This window comes from Pteropus vampyrus, unplaced genomic scaffold (genome assembly GCF_000151845.1).
Source record: "Pteropus vampyrus isolate Shadow unplaced genomic scaffold, Pvam_2.0 Scaffold248, whole genome shotgun sequence".
Classification (NCBI taxonomy): Eukaryota; Metazoa; Chordata; class Mammalia; order Chiroptera; family Pteropodidae; genus Pteropus; species Pteropus vampyrus.
The window spans coordinates 779,743-800,995 of NW_011889029.1; the positions used below are offsets into that span (position 1 = coordinate 779,743).

Consider the following 21,253-nt stretch of genomic DNA (forward strand, 5'->3'; position numbering starts at 1 on the left):
GAGGCACCTGCGCGGGGCGGGAGAGGCGCGTGGGCGGCCGGGGTGTACCCTGCGTGGTCAGCTAAGCCCGGGTTACAGCGCGGCTCGCGGCCGGACGCAGCGCGGGACGTCCGCGGGTCCCCTCCTGCCTCGCTTCAGGCCTGCATGAGGGTTTCTTACCCCGGCTTCCCCTCAGGACAGTTGAGAATGGTCGCATTTTCAAAAGGAAACTCTGTAAACAAGTGTGCTTGTGTCCCAGCGCCGGCACAGAGAAGCGCAGCACACAGAGGCGGCTTCTGGGTGCCTTTCGGACGTTTTCAAAGTACCTCTAAGAGGCAAAAAGGAGAACACCTGTTTCTGTCCCTAAGTGGCACGGGGCATAGCCCAATGTGACCCACGATGAAGATGAATTTTTTGAAACCTCGTAGGATAAGGATATAAACAAAAAAGCGATGTACACAGCCACCCTGGGAACAGAACATAAGTTTCATGTAAAATTGTGAAAGGGCTCTTTTTGAACACAGCTTCTTAATTATAAAATAACTGCTATCGGACCCAGGATGGACTGGTATAACTTTTAAACCGGTGGCTTGCCTGAGATGCTTCATTCCCCCGCAACGGTCATCTTTTGTGGGTGTCAAGTTCTTCCCTGCCTCTTTGGAGCTGTCACCTAGGTCAGTTAAATTCTGCTGAGCACTAGGGACTTTGCATTTAGACTCCTCAAGCATTGGCCCAGGACGCGGAGCCTTCTCACAGGGCACCTGACACACAGAAGCCATTCAGTCAGCAGTCACTGAATTGACCCTGAGCCAGTATCACAACGTAAGCTGGTTCCCGATGCCATGCTGTCGTCTCTGTTCCTGTGCTTTTCCCCCCATGTGGCGGAGGACCAGGTAGACAGAGAGGCGGGATAAATGTCTCTCTCCAGAGTGCCAGTTTCTCCTGACAGTTCAGGGAGGCAGACATCTTTGCATTTCATCAAAGCAAATCTATTTTGGATTAGAATGTAAAACTCAAATAAATTTTCAGGGTAAATTCCGAGGTTTCAAAAAATTCATCTTCGTTGTAGGACACACTGGGCTATGCCCCGTGCCTCTTAGGGACAAAAAGTGTCTTTTTGACACTTAGAGGTGCTTTGAAAACGTCCGAAAGGCACCCAGCAAGCCGCCTCTGTGTGCTGCGCTTCCCTGTGCTGTTGCTGGGAGACAAGCACACTTGTCTGTAAAACAGCACGTTACTTCTCTGTAGAAGGGACATTTCGTATTTTTGCTCTTGACTGGGATTCTCTTGCACGTTTTTCCGGGTGGGCATATGTCAGTTTGCCAAGGGCAGTTAGGTTATTGAGGTCGCTATCATAAATATTTATAAAATATTTTGGAATAAGGTAGTTTTTTGGTTTTTGTTTTTTTTTTTTTTGGAAATTTTATTATGTAGTTTAGCCATCTCTGAAGTGAGATAAAAGCAGTGGAAACTCTTAGTTCCCTGCTTCCTGGGCTGCCAGCACTGGAGGGCAGTGGCGAGGTGCCTGGGGCTGTGTGACGGGGGTGGGGGGCGGGGTGCTTAGTAGATAGCTGAATGGGCAGTGTCAGCGAGCTTTGCCAGCCCAGTGCATTCTTCCCTGTAGAGGTACAACCACCGCTGGAAGAAAATTTCCCCCTAGAGAACACAGATGATCTTCAGATGCAGAATCCTGAAGGGTTCGGCCCCTTGGATCAACCCACGACTGGTGACATGAATGTCTCAGATGCGTCAGAGAAGCCAAATACTGAGGAAGCTGTAGACCCGGGTACGTTTGCTAGTTTCCCTCTGTGATAGAGGCACATCGTAAAGACGACCTGGGAGATGGGTTAACGGTAGGAAGTGGAGAGGAGAGTAACACAGGTATGGATGAGCTTCAAAAATAAGAAATCCCAGAACTGACCGAGGAAGGCGGGAGCTAAGCCAGATGGAGACCAATAAAAGGAAACAGGCCAGAGACAGCAACTGAGTGACAAACCCATGATAGGCCGGCATTAGCTTATACTAATAATTTTAATCGAAAATATTATCTTTAAAAAGCCTTACGATCTAAAACAGTAGTTTTCAACCAGACCAGCAGCATCAGAAACTCTGGGGTGGAAACCAGCAATCCGTGTTTAACAAGCCCTCCAGGAAATTCCGATCTTTTCAAAGTTCAAGTTTGAGAACCACTGCTCTGCAACTCACAGATTCTGTGTCCCTGCCCCACATAGAGTACCGTGCGACTCAGGACGAGGGTATTTATTCCTAGGTATCTTATACTACACGATTACAGGAAACAGCACAGAACTCGGGGTTAGTCCTGTGCAGACTGACACTGTGAACAGTAACTTAATCACGGAGCACAGTGACCACGCAGTGGGAGAGCGACTCATTCCATCTGCATAGAGAAAGTTGTCTCAAAAAAAAAAAAAAATACAACCACCGTAATTGTGTCCAGCAGCTTTCTAATTTTTGTGTAGCTCACTCATTTTACCAGTAAATCAGAAGACCAGCTGGTTGTGTTGTTTTATCTGTCGAAACTGGCGACATGACATCGTTACTGTCTGTGTTTAAAACTCACAGTCTAGAAGCATAGGGATGGCATTACCCTGTGGTGCCGCAAGGCCTGGCAGTCCTGGGCTGGTCCCCCTGCCGCTCTCAGAGTACAGGAGAAGCCACAGCAGGGAGGGGAATTCAGCTCCCTTGACGAGGGGTAGAGTGTGCTGGAGATATGTTAATTTCATAGCTGAAGGGTATGATGGCTCTAATGGGGTTCTGAATCTTCTACTAGATAGAACTGTCTTTAAGAGAACCCCGTATGTAGGCACAGTTACTAATATTTCACAGGAACTCAATAAATATTCAAATGAAGAGAAACAATTCTTACTCTAAAGCATGGCATAAAGTATTGGTTTTCCCCCTCGGTTTTAGGGATCGTTACAACTGACAGCTCTCCTGTGGATGCCGCTGATGGCAAAAAGCAACGAGTGACAAATGCCGACGAGCCAGCCAGCGTCACGCCTTTGGAAAATGCAATTCTCTTAATATATTCGTCCATGTACTATTTAACTAAGACGGTAAGTTTGATATTTTTTTCAGATCGTATGTTGATGATTACAGTTTTTGAGCATGAGGTGAAGAACTTAGAATGTCTTTATGAAATTACTCCCGACCCCCTGAAGATAGCCTTTGAAGCAGGCCACGGGTGCATGACCTCGATGGTTCTTAGTTCAGGTTAGCACCTAAAGTAGATTGGCTGCTCGCCGGACGCGGGCGTGTGCACACCTACGAAACGCGGTTCTTCCCCTCAAGGGCCTTTAGTCCCAGCAAGGAGATGGAGACGTTCACTTGAAACGTCGTGTCCTAGGGGCAGAAAGAGAAGTATTTACCTGCCGTAGAACAACATGCTGGGTAAGTGGACTCGTGGTGGGAGGGTGCTCGGAGCACTTCGGAAGTGAACTGATGCCACGCGTTTGAGCAGAGAGGAAGGACCGACGGGAGACTCGTGTGTCATTTGTGGAGGAGAGGGCTGCGGGGAGGGCGGGGGGCGGCGTCGGTCGCGTGCGCTCAGACAGGAGAAACAGCACGTTCAGAGAAGGAGGCCTGAAGAGAAGGTTACCTGATGTCGCTGGAGTGTTCCAGGGAGGTGGGCAAAATCAAAGGAAGCTGTCACAGCACGTGTGAGGTTGTCTGGGGTAGGGACCCTCCGAAGGTTTTAAGCAGGAAGAAGGTATGGTCAGATTTGTTTCTTAGAAAGAGTCACTTATGGCAGAGTATTTATTCAGACTTATCATTCTAAAGAGAGTCTTGATCCAAAGGAGCGCTTCAGTCGGTCTGGAAGCTGTCTAAGGATTTTGAGACTTAGCTCCCCCTTGTGGTATTTGTTGAAATTGGATGTTTTTCTTGGTAAATTATGGGAATGAGTGAGCGAGCTTTCAAAAGTTGGAGGCTCAGTTGCCCTTGGCGCTAGAGAGAAAAGTATCCGACCCAACAAAAATATTTTTGTCCAGGTTCTGCGTAGCAATGCACATGTGTAGCAAACAGGGTTATTTTTTGTTCCGTAAAGTGCATGGGTTTTGAGCCAGGATAATCTGGTTTTCAAATCCCAGATACATCATTTCGAAGTTTGAGCAAATTACTAAACTTTGAACCTCAGCTTCCTCATCTCTAAAATGCAGGTAATACCTACACTATTGGTGTAAGAAGAATTACATGATTAGTTGATAATGTGAAGTGGCTAGCGCAGTGCCTGGCATTTGGTAGGCGCTCATCCCCTGCCCACTTCTCATTTGGAAGGTCAGCAGGTGAAGGTGTGAACGACCTGCGCAGTTAGAGTCGGGCATCAGCAGCTCCCGGGGTGAGCACCCTACCTTTCGAGGCTCCACAGTGCTCTCCCAGCCAGCTCAACTCATAGCGACTCCAAATTTGCCTCCACGTGACGTCTGCTAATTCCTCTCCTACGTAGTAATCCTTTAAATAGTTGAAGTTATGCTTTAACGTGTTTAAGTGTTACCTCACAGGAAATTTCAAACGTACAAAAGCAGAAAAATAAAATGAATCCACGGGCCCATCAGCCAGCTTAACAGTGATTCCTTAGTATCGCCCAATGCTTGGCATGTTCAAAATCCCGTGCCCTTTTAAAAATTGTTCTCATTCCCATCAGGATTTGTTGAGATCCAGATGTTAAAAGTTGACATATGTTTTAAATCAGCTTTCATGAGGTATAAATTACATCCAGTAAAATGTACCCATTTCAGGAGCACAGCTCAGTGAGTTTTGACAGACATATACAGTAGTTCCCCCTTATCTACAGTTTTGCTTTCTGGTTTCAGTTACCTGTGATCAGTTGTAGTTCAAATATGAAACGTAAAGTTCCAGAAACAATTCCAAAGTGTTAAACCCACAGTGCTCCGAGCGGCCGGCCGGCCCTCCGGGACGTGACCCGCCCCTCTGCCCAGCATGTCCTCACACACGCGCCACACCGTGAACAGTTCATCCCAGGCCACGCCCTGGACTTTCAGTTTCTTGGCTTTGTCTTTTGAAGAGTAAATTTTTAGTTTTGATGAACTCCATTTAATTCACTTTCACTTTTACGGTTAGTGCTTTTTATTTCCTACCTAAGGACTCTTACTCAGTTCCAACGATGCAAATGTCTGCTCATGTTCCTTCTCGAAGTTTTATACTTACACCTTTCATGTTCAGGTCCGCGTTCCATTTTGAGTTAATTTCTGTGAACAGCGTCGTTTTACTTTTTCCTTGTGTGGATATCCAGTTGTTCCCATAGCACTTTTTCCCCAAGTTACTCTGACACTTTTGAGTTGAAATCAATTGACTGCAGATGTGTGTCTCTTTCTGGACTCTGTTCTGTTTCATTCATTTAATCCCACACGTTTCGTTTGTTTGTTTGTTTTAATTAGAGTAGCTTTTTAGAAAGCTTTGCAATTGTTAAGTTCTTTTGCAAAATTGTATATTTAAGTTTCTTTGCATTTCCATATGGATTTTAGAATCAACTTATCAATTTCTACAAAAAATCTTGTGGAGATTTTGACTGTGATTATGTCGAATCTGCAGAGGGGTTGGGAAGAATCGTTATCAACAAATATTGAGGCTTCTAAGCCAAGAACTGAGTTCATCTCTACATTCATTTAGATCTTTAATTTCTTTCAACAGTGTTTTGTAGTTTTCAGTGTACAAGTTTCATGCATATTTGGTTTACGTATACCAGTTTATTTCATGGATTTTGATCTTGTCGCAAATGGTATCCTTTTTACATTTCATTTACAATTGATTTTTGCCGATATATAGAAATACAATTGATTTTTGTATTTGACTTTATCTTGCTACCTTATTAAATTTACTTATTAGTTCTACAGGGTTTTTTGTAGATTTCATAGGATTCTCTGTGTAGAAGATGATCATGTCATCCGTGAATAAACACATTTTTTATAAAAGTTTAAAGCATAATCACATCTTATAAAATTCACCCTTTCTGCATACAGGTCTATGAATTTTCATATTTCTTCAAATTTTTTGTGTTCTTCTCTTGCCTCTCATTCTGGGACTCCAATTATACATACGTTAGACCACTTTATAGAACCAGAGTTCCATAGGTCACTGAGGCTCTGTTCTTTTTTGTTGTTTTTCAGCCTTTTATGTCTTTGGTTCAGTTTAGATAGTTCCTGTTGTCTTCAAGTTCACTGAGCTTTGCTTTCGTAGATCCAACCTGCTGTTAAGCCTATCAAGTGAATTTTTCACTTCTGGTATTTTATTTTTTAGCTCTACAAGTTCTACTTAGTCTTATTTTATACCTTCCATTTCTCTCCTCAGTATGGTCATGGTTTTATTTTTTAAAAAGTTCTTAAGTATACTTTGAAATAGTTCTTTAAAAGCCCTTGTGAGCTAATTAATTGCCATCTGTTGTAATTTTGGGGGTTTTATAGGTTGATTTATCTTCTAGTTATGGGACACATTTTCCATTTTCCTGCTTTTTGGCATGTCTCTTTATTTATTTGGTGCTAGACACTGTGAAAAGGGTGTTGTTGAATGCCTGGAGTTTAGTGGCTTCATTTAAAAAGTGTCGACGTTTGTTTTGGTAGTCTATTAAGTTACTTGTCGATCAGCTTGATCCTTTCCAGTCTTGTTTTTAAGATTCGTCAGAGAGGTGTGTACGGTAGTCTGCAGAGCTAGTGCAGCCCCGCTACTAAGGTGTGAGTCTTCTGGCATCTACTGAACACCAGCATTTGGTAGATGAGTTCACTCCGACCAGCCGAAACACAGATGCCCCCCTGTCCTGTTCACTCCGGGAATTGTTCAGCTTCCGGCTTCTTGGTAGTTGTTCTTTTTGTCTGTAGTTGTTTTTTGGCCCATCCTCGAGGAATACCTTACCTGGTGCTACTGAAGGAAACTCCTTGCAGACCGATGACACTGTTCTGTGTCGCCCCCATCTTTCTGGCACTTCTTCCTGCCTGTTCCGGGCACCTCCGCCTCCCCAAACTCCGATCACCACCTCTTGCTCGGGTTCTCCCTCCCTTCACTGACATCTAGAAAGTGCCTCCCGGCAGGAAGCTGGGTGATCACGTGGCTCACCCCACTTGTTTCTCCTGTCTCGGGGTCACTGTTGCGTGCTGCCTGTTCTCTATCTGAAAAGTTTTCTCATATATTTTGTTGTTTTCTAGTTACTTTCGGTAGGATGGCAGATATACCAGTTACTCTGTCAATAGATTTGTTTTTGTTTGTTGTTGCAATGTATTCACTGAAGAAACAGGTTTTTTTGGCTTCTAAGGGATATTCTGGTCTGCATTTTGCTAATTACATCCCCCTGGTATAATTGAACATGTTCCTCTGGTTCTTCATATTTCCTGGGAATTGGTAGTCAGATTCAAGTTTAATTTTGTTTGGCAAGAATATGTAATAGGATATGCTGTTACTTCCATCAAGAAGCATCTGATGTTTAGATGCCCCTCTTCTTTTGATGTTACTTGTCATTGGTGATATTGACCAGATCTGTTGGTATAGGCTGCAATACGGTGATAGCCTGATTGTGTTGTTCCTGCTTCATTTAAAGACTGGTATTCTTCTTCAAAGAAAAACTTATAATCAAGTATCTTTTACACTAAGATTTGGTTTGTATAGTTAAGGCAATACAAATCTTTGAATCTATTTAGTTTAGTTTTTAAAATAATGAGTTATTTTCTTGGCATTATCTAAAGATGCCTGAAAGGTTTCTGTGTGTGTGTGTGTGTGTGTGTGTGTCTTCTCTTTTCTAAGAATCATTATGTTGTCATGAGTTTTTAAATATTTTCTGTTTCTACCCACTGTAGTTATTATTCTTATTGATGCTCAATTTCTCCCATTTTTGACTTGTGGGATCCTCATCAGCTTGGCTCTTGGGCCCTTTGACACCACCTAGTGGTTGATACCTTCCTTGCTTTTTTAGTGTGACAAGATGTTCCAAGCTCTTGTACACCCAGCCTAGATCTGGAAGGAGCTATTTCTCTAAGGAGCCCTGGTTCCTTTTAATGGGCAATCATATTTAGAGAATATATTCTTGGTACTAAGATTACTTTTCAGTTGGCCATCATCTCTAAGCCTTTTCAGAAAACAAAGCTAGGGGATTTTTTTTTTTAAATATTCATCATGATGCCTTATAGATACTCACAATAAAAATTCAGAGAGCTAGAGGGTTTTTAGTTAACCTTATTTATCTTACATTTGTATTTTTTTCCTCCAAAGTTGGAAATCCCAGTTTTCAATGACATTGATATAATTATTTTATAATATAGTCACACAAGTGTTAAAAATACCAATATCAACACTACCATCGTCATGTTACTGAAGACAATGTAAAGGTGTTTTATAGTTCTTTCTGTCTTTATACTGTGTCGCACTAGGTGTGCTTAAAATCTGTCCTTTTCGTTGTCCTGCCACCAATGCGATACACGATTGGGTTCACTGTTTCATTTTTGCTTTCAATTTTTTAGGGATTCTTCTTAAAGATTTTGTTTGTTTTATAATTAGCATATTTACAAGACCCAAAGTCAATCTGTAAAACAAGTCCTATCCAGAGAAGTCCAGCTCTTACCCCAGTTCCATCTCACCTGTCGTTACCCTACTCTACAGGTAATTTGTAAAATTTCATTATCTCATCATTTAAAAAGAAGCCGATGATATCTACGCACAGCCCAGATATATTTATAGGTACCGGCTTTACCCTCCTAGCTGAACCTACTAAGTAGAAAAAAACAAAGTAGATGAAACAACAGTGGAAGACACTGGACATCAGGTTACAAAGGACAGTAATTCCTGGAAATTAGAGACCAGCTGCCGTGAGGCCTGTTATGATCCCAGCCTACTGCACTGGCAGAGCTCCCGGGAAGACCCTGAGATGAGGAGGCGGAGCTGAGCATCCAGGGACAGGAAGGCAGCCCGAGTCCCCAGGGCAGAAACCACCAGGCGAGAGCAACGCACAGGGAGAACCCTGGAGATGTGTGAAAGGTCTCCTTGGATTATTCAGCACAGTGTGGATCAGCACACGAGTGTGACAAAACTACTCAAGGGCAGAGAAACCATCTAAGTGAGTGAAGGCAACAGTTCCTGACGCAGGGTCAATTCCTGGGGAACTGGGCAGATCACTCATTGGGTAGAGCACTCAGAGGGTCTTGCCAGAGACCAAACGCTGCTCGTGTCTCGCCTAATGAATCTTAAAAAGCAAGAGCCAAAAAAACGACTTCCCAGTAATTTACCTACATCCCAGAACGGAGCTCAAGAATGTTCACTGTATTAGTCAAGGGCCTCTAGAGAAACAGAACCGGTAGGACAGGTGCAGGCAAACCTCCAAGACATGTGGGTTCCGTTCCAGACCATCGCATGAAGCGAGTATCACAATGAAGTGATGCACACGAATTTTTTGGTTTCCCACTGAATATATGTTATGTTTACACTGTACTGTAACCTATTAAGTGCAACAGCATTTGTCTAAAAGTAAAACAGTGTACATACTTAATTATAAAATATTACTAGAAAACGCTAACCATCATCTCAATTACTTGCCGGTAGAGTGTCTCGCCTTGATGTAAGTGCAGCATCTGTGAAGCGCAGTGAAGCGAGCACGGTAAACTGAGGTGTGCCTGTGCGGAGGAACAGGTTTCCTGCGAGGAGTCGACATACGTACACGTGTGGGCTGAGAAGTCCCATATCTGCTGTCTGTGTGCCAGAGACCCGGAGAGCCGGGGGTGTTATTCAGCCAGAGGCAAAAGGCCTGAGAACCAGGGGAGCCAATGTCGTAGAGTCTAGTCTTGGTCTGAAGGCCTGAGAAGCAGAAATACCAAAGGTAGAAGAAGTTTAATGTCCCAGCTCAAGCAGTCAGGCAGGGGCGACGTGAGTTCCTCCTTTAGTATTTTGTTCTGTTCAGGCCCTCAGTGGCTTGGACGATGCCCACCCACACTGGGGAGGGCACTCTACTTTACTGAGTCCATCGATTCAAACGCTAATCTCGCCTGGAAACACCCAGACACAACCAAAAATGAGGTTTAATTTGGGCACCCCATGACCAGTCAGTTTGACACATAAAATTAACCATCACATTCATTCATAATGTATGGTATCCAATCAGAAATTAGCAGGCGTGCAAAGAGGCAAGAAAATATGGCCCATGATAGGTAGAAAAATCAACCAATCAAAACCAATCAAGAACTACCAGAGATGTTAGAATTAAGCAAGGGTAGTAAAACAGTTATTATTACTATATTTCGGATGTTAAGAAGTAGAGACATGAAAAATATCTTTTTAAAAGACTCAAATCAGACTTCTAGGTATGAAAACTACAGAGCCAGAGATGATAAACATACTGGATTAATGCTAGTTGGATTAATGCTAGTCTGGACATTGTAGGTGAAAATATTAGTGAACCGGAAGACATAGCGAGTTGAAAACATTTTGAAGAAATCCGAAGACAAGTTGAAGACATTTTGGATAGAAACTATCCAAAATGAAACACAAAGGAAAAGACTCAAGAAAAATGAACAGATGTCAGTGAGCCGTGGGACACTTTCAAGCCGCCTAATAAACGTGTACCTAGAATCTTTCGAGGAGAGGATAGAAGGGATGTTTGGAAAAATATTTAAAAAATAATGGCTTGAGATTTTTCCAAAATTTATGAAAACTACAGACCCACAGATTCAAGAAGTTCAATGAAACCCAAGCATAGGAAACATAAAGAAAATGACACCGAGGCGTATCATAATCACTTGTGCAAAGTAAGTGATACAAAGCGAAAGCGGCCCAGAAAAAAGACATTTCACAGAGAGAGGAACTAAGGCGAGGCATGTTATTATTCTGCGTACTGCAGAATAACACCCTTTAATATGCTTGAAGAAAACACTGTCGACCCACAGTATCATACCCAGCAGATTATTTTTCAAAAACAAAGATTAAATGAAGATTTTTTGCCCGACATATAAAGGATAAACGAATTCACCAGCACACCTGCACCTTGGAAGTGTTAAAGGAAGACCTTTAGACCTGAATGACGGATGTAGTGGAGATGCACAAAGGAATGAAGAGTAGCAGAAATGATAACCCTCTGGGTCAACATACAAAGCCATTATCTTGTTATTTAAATATCTCTAAAAGTTAACTATGTGTTTAAAGGAAAAATATTCTAAATGTAGTACGGGGTTCAGAAAAAAATGTATGATGACAACAGTATATAAAGGTCAGGAGAGGGACAAATGGCAATAACTCTTGTAAAATTCTTATTATATACATTAAGTAGTTTAGGGTCACTCGAAGGTAGTCTGTGATAAGTTAAAGATGTATACTATTAATCCTAAAGGGACCAATAACATAACAAAATAGTTAAAGCTAATAAGCCAATGAGCCAACAAAGGAGATAAATTAGAATCATTAAGACGACTCATTTGATCCCAAAGAAGACAGAATATGAGGAAGAACATTCTGGAGACCATAACCTAGCAGTATACAGAATTATTCTTTTTTTTTTTTTTTTTTTCTGTTTTTATAGTATACTTCAGTGTATTCGACAACTCTTCTTTTGGTCAGTTTATCGTAGTGTTGTAATAACAGTTGTGTGCGTGTATCTTTTCAACATTTCTTGTTGCCTCTCCTTTACCTTTGAGATAGGTCTTTAGAAGTGGGAATGTCACCGGGTGACTACGCAGGTCATCTGGGGAGACGCTGTCGCACACTATTCGTCGGGGCTGTATTATTTCATGTCATGGTCAGCAACGTGCGAGAGAACGTGTTCCTCTGCATTCTCTCACCGACAGAGTATGTGGTCAAATGTTTGGATCTTGCCAATATGAGAGAGAAGTAGTATCCAGGTGTAGGTTTAATTTGTATTTCTTTTATTATGGGTGAGGCAGAGCATGTTTCCTTATGTTTTGTCAGCTATTCCTATTTTCCTGAAGACTACTCATTTTTTTCAGCCCATTTTCCTGTAGGTTCGCTGGCCATTTAGGTTTATATTTTAGGAATATTAACCCTTTGCCTATATATGTTACAGATATCCTTCATCAGGTTGTTTTGTCAGACAGCTTATTTTTGCATTGTTGGGGTGCAGGGGCTGTACGTGTTTTTTTTATTTTTAAGTAATCACGTTTACAAATCTTTTCCCTTGGATTCCGAGACACTTAGGTCTTTGCCCACTCAATACATGGAGAAATTCTCCCATATTTTTTCTAGTACTTGTTTGTTTTCGTTTTTACATTCAGGTTTCTGGTCCATTTAGAATTTATCCTTATGAACAATGACTAAAAGATCATTTTATCATTTTCCATATGGTTAGTTAGGTACGCCAACACCACTTATTAAAAAGTCTTTTTCCCCAGCTGACTTTCATTTTATCCCGAATTTCCAGTGCCATGGGGGCTATTTCTGGATTTTCTATTCCGTTCCATGATCTGTCTGTATTCAGGGAACAGTACCAAGCTCTTAATTACAGAGCCCGCCTTCACCTTCCCCCCATTCCTTATTTTTCAGGATTTCCCTGCTTGTTCTTGCTTTATTGTTCTTCTGAATTTCCTTCACATTCAACTCAAAGACATACCTTTGAACAGCTGCCAAAATTGTTTTTTCTCCACGTTCATGTCCTCAGTTTCTTCAACTTTTAGAACGTGATTTCCGGACTATTCATAATCCTTGTCCCTTTCCACGAGTCGCGTACCCATCAAATGTGGGGCCCAGGACTGAACCCGATGGCATCGGCGTGATAATGACATTCCTTGGAATGGGGCTTTTTAAGGGGGCGTCCGTAAGAATGTGAGCCGGCATGAGCACCCGGAGGTCAGGACGGGAGAGTGAGCAGGGCACCGAGATCTGGCACGGGAGAAGCGGGGAGGCGGCCCCGGGCGGGAGCGGCCCCCCGAACGCGCCCGGGAGTTCAGGACCGGAGCCCGAGGCTCTGCGCAGTGACCACGGATCCAGCTCCGGGCGGGTGTGATCCGCCACCTGTCCCCGTCCCCGCCCACGCGGACGCTCGTCCAGGTAGCTCGGAGTTTCCTCACCACTGCGCATTCTCTCCCAGGTCCAGGTCGGGTGAGCGTCGCGCCTTCCCGCCCCCCACCCCCCGACGTGGTTTCTTCCGCTCAGGTCTCGTTCTTCCCCCGCCTCGCGGGATCGTTGGTTTCTTCCGCCTTGGCCCCGCCCACCGCGGGCGCCGCCTCCGTCGCACGTCTAGGTCCGCCGGGGGCGGGGCCTGGTGACGTGCTTTGCAGGAGGCGTAGGGCGGAAGGTGGCCGCGGCGGGGGAAGGCGAAGTTCACTCTCGGCGTCCGCCCCCTGAACCGGTCCCTTCGGAAGGAGGAAGCGGCGAAAGAGGGGGTGTCCAGTGCCGTGCCCCGGGGAAGCGTCGTCGCCGCTCAGCTGTCCCCCCACAATGGACGCAGTACCTGCCACTGTGCCTTCCGTCACCGCTTCCCCGGGGAACTCGGAGCTTCTGGGACCCCTGTCAGTGCTCTACGCAGCCGTCCTAGCCAAGCTCCTGGAGGTGACGGTCCCCATTCCGGGGAGGGACCCCAACTCTGGCCGAAGGGCGGACGAGTTCTGAGCGGAGTGGGTGCCGTGGCGGACGGGGCGAGGAGAAACGGCGCTTGTGAGGCCCGAGGCGGGCAGGACGGCGCGGTGCTGTTGACAGAGGCCGGCGGGAGTGTGTGTGATTTCCTCGCCTGCTCGTATTTACGGAGCACTGAGGATGTACCGGGCACCGTGTTACTTCCGGATACGGTCACGGCCATAACAGCGATCGTCTCGTCCCTACGGGTCCTCCTCCACTGGCCCCGGCATTGTTGGGGGATGGGGCCAATCTGATAGTTACATGTGTACTTGTAGAGGGCAGTGAAAACAGTGTGGAAGTAGGCAGGTTTTTAATGCACTGTCCTCGAGGAAGCATTTAAAATTAAGGCATTGAGTTTTACCGATGACAGTTAAATTCAGAGCAGGCTATACCAGTTATCAGGAGCTGTCTGAATTTCCCCAGCATTTTTGTCTTTATATACGAGAGGAATAGAATTAAGATAAACTCTTAGAGGAAAAGCACATTATTTGTGTTATTGTCATTTTGGTTTTATTTATAGCCATGGAAGTTGATTACTTCTATAGTATTTTTTTTTTTCCATTTTATGTGGCTTTTAAAATCCTAAAAATCGACTAAGAAGAGAGTGTGATCCACAGAGAGTCTAACCATGTGTTAGACAACAGGTCGTAATATGACCTATTGCAAACTGGAAATAACGTGCACAACTTAAAGACATTTAGATTTTAATGTTTAAAAACACTTCAAGCGGGACAAAAAATGGGGGGCTGCCAGTATCCTACCTTTATTGAAGCAGTGGAAGCTGTTGAAGATTTTTGAGGGGGTAGTTATCTGACAGAGATTGATTTAGAATTTCCGTGGATGTTTCTTTGTCACTGCTCTATTGTAGATTTCTCTATGGTTTCCCATTGTTTCTAATATTTCTCTTTCAGCTGGTTGCTACGTTGCCTGATGATGTTCAGCCCGGGCCTGATTTTTATGGACTGCCGTGGAAGCCTGTGCTTATCACTGCCTTCTTGGGGATTGTGTCCTTTGTCATTTTCTTTTGGAGAACTATCCTTGTCGTGAGTAAATTAAATTAACTTACGCCTTAAGTCATAAATACAAGGGATATTTTATCATCCTTTTGTTTCTTTTTCTTACTAACATGAACACAAATTCATGCACGTAATCTGAGCTAGCCTTGTAAGATAATTCAGTGTAATCTTTGTTGGTAAAGACTTACGTGAACAAGATAGCATGTAAAATCTCAATGGGAAAGCTTTATAAATTCTCTTATATCAAAACCTAAGGATTACGTTATATTCGTGCCCACACGTATACATTGTTAGTGTAATTGAAATTCTCATGGCCATCCTGAAAGCAGTTGAATATGTATCAGAACCCTTAAAATGTTCCTATCCTTTTATAAAATGCCATGTCTAGGAATCTATCCTACAGAAATAAGCAGTCGTGCATTAAAGATCTCTTATGAGGGCATTTAGTGGAACAGTATTTACTAGAGTGAAAACTTGATACAACCCAAATGATCCATGGTAAGGGAAAATTATTATACGTCCATATAATGGGATATTAGTCAGCTCTTAAAATTTACATATTACAAAGATATTGGGGTACAGAAATTGCTCATAATTTAATAAGTGGAAAAAAGCAGGTATCATACACACACAGGAAAAACGTTACAAGGAAATACAACAAAATGGTAAAAACACTCATATCTAGGAGATAAGGTAATTTTTTAGTCTTTTTCTTGTAGGTTTTACAGATTTTCTCATTTTATCATGTGCTATTGTGCCCAGAAAATATCTTCATTTTGAAATACAGATTGTATGGTATCCAAGGACACACTATTAAAGTTTTTATTCCTTAGAGTCTTTCTCTGTGCAGAATTTATCTTTATGCTTATCAGTGTATGTATAAGCACACATACTCACACCTAGGATTATATTTTCCGTTGTTCTGTTGTATAGCTATCTAACACAGTTGGGGAAAATCGTTCTGTGTAAGTGAGCTTTGCAGATGAAAAGCTTTCAGTTTCACTTGACACTTTACAGTTAAAGTGGCCAAAGCATTGGAGGTGTAGCTTTCTGAAATTATTTTTTTTTCTGATTTCTTGATTTTTATCAGACAAATCATTGCTCATGAACTTTCGCTCCTTGCACACGATTTTAAAATCGCTTTAAAAAGAGCCTTTTGCCTGGATTCCTGTGAAGACTCCTCTAACCTTTGGGTTTTTTCTTCAAAGAAAAAGGGAGAACAGGAAGGGTGAATGGAAGGGGAAACGTTTTCTATGCCCGACTCTTGCTTCTCCCATCTTAAAAACGCTGACACCTGTTTAGATCTTCACAAGGCTGTACAGGCTGTGTCCTAACTGCTGCTTCTCTGCCTCAGCATTTGCCTTCTGGGTCCTTGACCTCTGCTCTCCATTGTCTGCTTCTTGCTGCTTCCTATGTCCTCCTGCCCGTTGACTTGGGTGAAAGGAGGGCCAGGGAAGCTCACTCTCTCATTTTCAAGGCTGTGTCATTACAGGAATAGTCTTTTTTTTCCATGTTGGGACTCTGAATGCATTTTCCTATAACAACATTGGGACGAGCGCTGTTAGAATTGTAGTAATGGTGAGATATCGTGGGTTATTCGTGGGCTGATCTGAGTATTTCATCATCCTTTATGACACTTGAAAGGGAGTGAATTCTGGGTCACAAAAACATTTAGTAACACTTCTTTTACAATGAGTACTGCTTAGATTTCATTATCCTGAAATTAGTGCTATCTTTAGAAGGTGATTTAGGTGTTAGCTGTCCTTTCTCTTGTTACTGGTGCCCTTTCCTGTGACAGTCTCTTTTCCCTTGAGGTTTATATGTCCACTGCTTTTAGGGGGTCGGGAAAATCAGACGATCTAGCTTCTTAGATTTCTAAATTCAGCCAGTAGTCAACTCAATAAAATTTCTAAGATGTCTTCTGTTGAGAGGAAGAGCCGTAGCTCAGTATAAAGACTACGCCTTTAATTTTGTTTCCTTTTCGAAAGTCTTTTCGAACAGTCATTATTTCTAGACCTCATTCTGGCTATTTGGGGTTTTCAAATGATTTGGGGTAAATGAAGCATTAGTATATTTAATATGAAAGCGTTATCTATTTCCATTGTTAAACTTAGGTGTTTATTTCATTAAGTTGGTGCTCATTTAATGGATGTGTAAATGTATCTCTCGGTGCAAAACGAAGTATTTACCTTAGTGCTTTTATCTATTAGAAACTATGACGTGTCACCACCAATTATACTTGAAATGCTTTTTGATGTTTTGTTTTTTAATCGTATGAATCGTGAGGCTAAACCCACTCTTACTAAATTTTCACGTAGTTAGGATTTGACACTTACATTAGGAACTATAATATTTCTATTAATATAATGTTTTGACATCAAATGTAATTTTATTTATCTCTCTTACAGGTAAAGAATAGAGTGTACCAAGGTAAGTATTTAGGCTTATTTTGTTATTTGGACTGTTCTTTCATTATGAGTGTTCAGTGTGAGTTATTCAAGCTAAGAGAAGATACAGCGAGGTCTGACATGTTAGCTCCTGATCATTTATGAATCCGAGGTTGCTGGCTTGGATGACGGTAGATGGTGATGCTACCAACTGAGATTAAAGACGAGGTGGAACAGACTTTGGGAATAAGAAGATGATGAGTTTAATTTGGGGCAGATTGACTAAATGTTGATGTCATGCAAATTTGTTATGTGTGAACAGTTCTGTGCTAATGGTTTAATATGGGGTATATGTAAGTTGATGATTGGAGGAGTAAGATTTAAATCGATATGTTCACACTTCATTTCTCTTTGCAAAAGACATATATTTGAAATGATCAAATTTTCTAAGAAGAAAGGTGCTTCACGAAGGCTACCTTTGCTATAAATTTAAATTGGAATCACATTGAAATAAGGGTGGGTTCTTATTATATTTTTCTTAAATTTTAATATTACACATTTACTGCTCCTAACTACAGATTGCTTTTTAAAGGCCAATAGTTATCACACTGGGAAGTGCTTTTCCTTCATAGAGCCAGCTAAGACGTCTTTGCTGTTGATACATTTGGTAATTCAATTTTTCGTAGTGATCATAATAATATTATGGATGCCCCTCCCATTTTCAGTCACTGAACAGCAGATTTCTGAGAAGTTGAAGAATATCACAAAAGAAAATGCAGAACTTGTACAGAAATTGTCAGATTATGAACAGAAGGTACCATTATTCTTTGAGTTCTCCCCTCCCAGGGTTCCAACTTGAATTATTTCCCCCTCTTATAGTTTCTTATACTGTTTTTAAATTATACTTTAAAATTCAGTTTCCTATAAACCATCCAAACCCGAAGTAGTCATCATATGTGTAATGTAATGCTTTCTTTTCTAAAGGGGTCACCTACTTGGAGATAAGTTTTGATGGCACAACAATTAATATTTCTGTATTCTGAATGCTTTATGTTCTATAGATCAAGGAATCAAAGAAACATGTTCAGGAAACCAAGAAACAAAATATGATTCTCTCTGATGAAGCAATTAAATTTAAGGTAAAACTCTCTTCTCTTTTCGAGATTACGTTCTAAAAACAAAAAGATAATGAGTATATTAATCTGAATATCTTCTATAGGATAAAATCCGGAAACTGGAAGAAACTAACGAGAGTCTGAATGATACAGCGAAAAGTCTGCGTGTTATGTTAGACTCTGAGAGAGATCAGAACGCCAAGAATCAGGACTTGGTAAGCGTTTTGCTGCTAGTGGTCCCGTCATGTGGAGTTCAGACTTTTTTCCCAAACTACTTTGTAGATTGGGTGAGTCGAACTCTGCATTTTCCCATGCTGTGACTAGGGTAAGATGGGGAGCTAGGGAAATTGCACCTGCCTCTGTCCACTTTTAAAGCATTTTACATGCTAATGTTGTTGTTATTTTTATGGTCCTAGGAGGTATGTTTGTCCTCAGCCCTGGATAATTTCCATGTTGCTTGGCTTGACCCTCTGAGACATGTAGAGCAGCTAAGAAACTAGCCCAGTTGAAACAGTTCTTACGTTTCGGTTTGCGTGGTTCTTTTTTAAAATGAACTTTTAATATTGGAACAGTGTTCGAATTACATAAAAGTTGCAACAATAATAGAGAGCGTTCCCGTATATTGTATAGCGCACATTAAGCGCCATTGCCCCTTGTGGCTTCTCCGCTGTAAAGTTACCGCTTTCCACCCTCTGCACGCTGTACCTGGGAGGAAGGTACTGTGCGCCACCCACAGTTACAGAGTGAAGGAGCCCCACCTCCTTGAAGAGGCAGGATCTTCGTAACTTATGCGGAAGTCTTCGTGAGAGACCTGTCTGTTCTCCCTCAAGTCCAACCATTTCTGGTTCGGGCAAGAGCATCTTTAAAGCGACCTTGGGGATTTTTTTTTCTCTGTCACGAGGAAAATCCATTGATTTGAACTGGTTTACTTGACAGTTTTTGTCATTTTCTTTGCGTTCACCTTTCGTCTGGTCATCTAGCACATTCTAGCACATTCTCCCATGGCCAGGAAGGTTGTGAAAGGTTTGTGCCTCGGATTATTTTCCTCTTCCGTCATCTCGTTACGTTCTTGACTTTCCCTGAATGCGGATTAGCTGTTTTTACGTGTTCGGTAGGGGATGGCTCCGGGATGCGTTTTGCTAATGTTTCTTCTTTTTAGCATATGTCCCACTGTTTTTACTGAAATCCTAATATGTTTTTTATATTCTTTTTCCACATGGCAGATACTGGAAAACAAGAAGTCTTTAGAGAAGTTAAAGGATGTTATTGCCATGAATTCCTCAGAACTTTCAGAGGTAAAGCGGCCTGTAATTACTGTAGGACGTCACTATGATATCTTAGTTTTATTGAGGAAGAAACATTTGACGTGTGCTGGGATATGCCAAAAAAAACGAAAACCGTATCATGCCTAGCTGGGAAAGAGTAACTTGTTTTGTTTCTCTTTGCAATTAATTCACTAGTAAAAGTGTTTTGCGTTAGGTTCAAATCGCCCTTAATGAAGCCAAACTCAGTGAAGAGAAAGTGAAGTCTGAATGCCATCGGGTTCAAGAAGAAAACACCAGGCTGAAGAAGAAGAAGGAGCAGGTAAAGAAAAGTCACCGTCCCAGGTCATGTAAACTAGAGAACCGAATGGCATTACCTCGTGAATGTCTCTTCTCAGATCTGTTTTTAAGGAAATGAAACATGGACGCAGGACTTTATTCTTAGATGTGCAAAGTTTAAACTGTGCTCCCCAAATTGAGGACTTGCACATTCTCCATCCGTTCTGGCTTTTCAGTTCTGGACAGTTTCTCACAGCCACCAGTGTTTCATCTTTGTCTTGTCAAACACCAACCAATTATCAACTGTAATACTGCAGTAGCCTCAAGGGGGCAGTGGATTTGCCTCGTAGACCAAAGAGCTGGGTGTTTAGAACCCTCCTCTGAGCAGTTACTGCTTTACTGACCAAGGGAAGGTTATATAATCTGGAGTCTGGACTTTGGAGACAGTGAGGTGTACCTTTCTCTTCCTACTGGAAGTGAGTTATTTGAACCGGCTGCAATTTCTGAAGGCTACAATAGACTCGATTAACTCAGCTCTTACGTTCTCACTGCTGTCCTGAGGGTTGGAAGCGCTCCCCGCTGTCCCTGAGCCACGGCCTTAGCCCTTCGTGACAGGCCAAAGAGGGGCATGGCTCCTGCTTTCCCGGCTCATTCTCATGGTCCTGATGTCACCAGCGCAGAAGTCCTAAGCTTTGGAAAGTTACATGTTTTCACTTTTCAGTTGCAGCAGGAAATCAAAGACTGGAGCAAATCACATGCAGAGCTCAGCGAGCAAATCAGATCGTTTGAGACGTGTCAGAAAGATCTGGAAGTCGCTCTGACGCACAAAGACGATAGTGTTAACGTAAGTTCATTCTCCTGAATCCACACTCGGTTCTCGTGAATTCTCAAGCAGTCCACTTTCCACATCGCGAGCTGCTTTCTAATGCCCTTTCGCTTCGTCCCCAGGCTTTGACTAATTGCATCACGCAGTTGAATCGGTTAGACTGTGAATCCGAATCTGAGGGTCAAAATAAAGGAGGAAACGAGTCAGATGAATTAGCAAATGGGGAAGTAGGAGGTAAGATCAGTTTCAGGGAGGTTGGAGCTCTTTTGGCCTTTCTGTCTCTAAGTGGGTACACTGCCGCTGCGTCTCAGCTGACCGAGGTGCGGAGCACGTCACTGAGCTCGTAGAGACGTCCGTGGCCGTGGGTGCCGTGGGGCAGCAGTGGGCACGCGGTGAGCCCTGCCGCTGCTCCTGCGTCCCGTCCCATCCCGTGGGAACGAGCTGTGTGCGCTGGAGCCACAGCAGCACCGGTCATGCCTTAGGCCTCGGTGCCGGACACTGTTCAGTAGGAGAGACTTGTTTCTCAGCTTCATGGAGGTGACATTTGAATTTGATGCTCATCACCTCTGTAGTTCTGCGGCTTTAAGGCTTCACGCCGATTTCGAAAGGAGTAAGGTGGTGGGAGCCATAGACTGACTAGGGTCACGGAGCAGAGGCCAAAGCCTTGCCGCGTTTCTGGGTGAGGGAGCTGTTTCTGGACACCGTTTCCCAAGTCGGAAATTGCTTGCGGAGCGGGCGTTGGAAACCACACCTGGCGGCAGATTCAAGGGGAGGACAGAAGGGCGAGTGTCCACATCAGACCCGTGACCCGGTGGAAGAT

General features: G+C 42.9%; 1 protein-coding gene and 1 long non-coding RNA gene across 2 annotated transcripts in view; one reads left to right on the forward strand and one right to left on the reverse strand.

Annotated features, from left to right (window-relative positions):
• Positions 1-21,253, forward strand: part of MIA3 (MIA family member 3, ER export factor) — a 50,528-nt gene that overhangs the window by 19,953 nt on the left and 9,322 nt on the right. Inside the window, exons 5-16 of the mRNA XM_023520105.1 lie at positions 1,553-1,765; positions 2,911-3,056; positions 14,460-14,591; positions 16,973-16,994; positions 17,677-17,765; positions 18,013-18,090; positions 18,171-18,281; positions 19,290-19,361; positions 19,546-19,650; positions 20,329-20,451; positions 20,556-20,687; positions 20,720-20,825. Coding sequence (XP_023375873.1) covers positions 1,553-1,765; positions 2,911-3,056; positions 14,460-14,591; positions 16,973-16,994; positions 17,677-17,765; positions 18,013-18,090; positions 18,171-18,281; positions 19,290-19,361; positions 19,546-19,650; positions 20,329-20,451; positions 20,556-20,687; positions 20,720-20,825 — 1,329 coding nt within the window. The remainder of the gene's footprint in view (positions 1-1,552; positions 1,766-2,910; positions 3,057-14,459; positions 14,592-16,972; positions 16,995-17,676; positions 17,766-18,012; positions 18,091-18,170; positions 18,282-19,289; positions 19,362-19,545; positions 19,651-20,328; positions 20,452-20,555; positions 20,688-20,719; positions 20,826-21,253) is intronic.
• Positions 8,225-13,119, reverse strand: LOC111729123. The gene is made up of 2 exons (XR_002776106.1): positions 12,545-13,119; positions 8,225-9,786 (listed from the first exon to the last, which is right to left on the reverse strand). It is a non-coding gene; the product is annotated as an uncharacterized LOC111729123 (long non-coding RNA).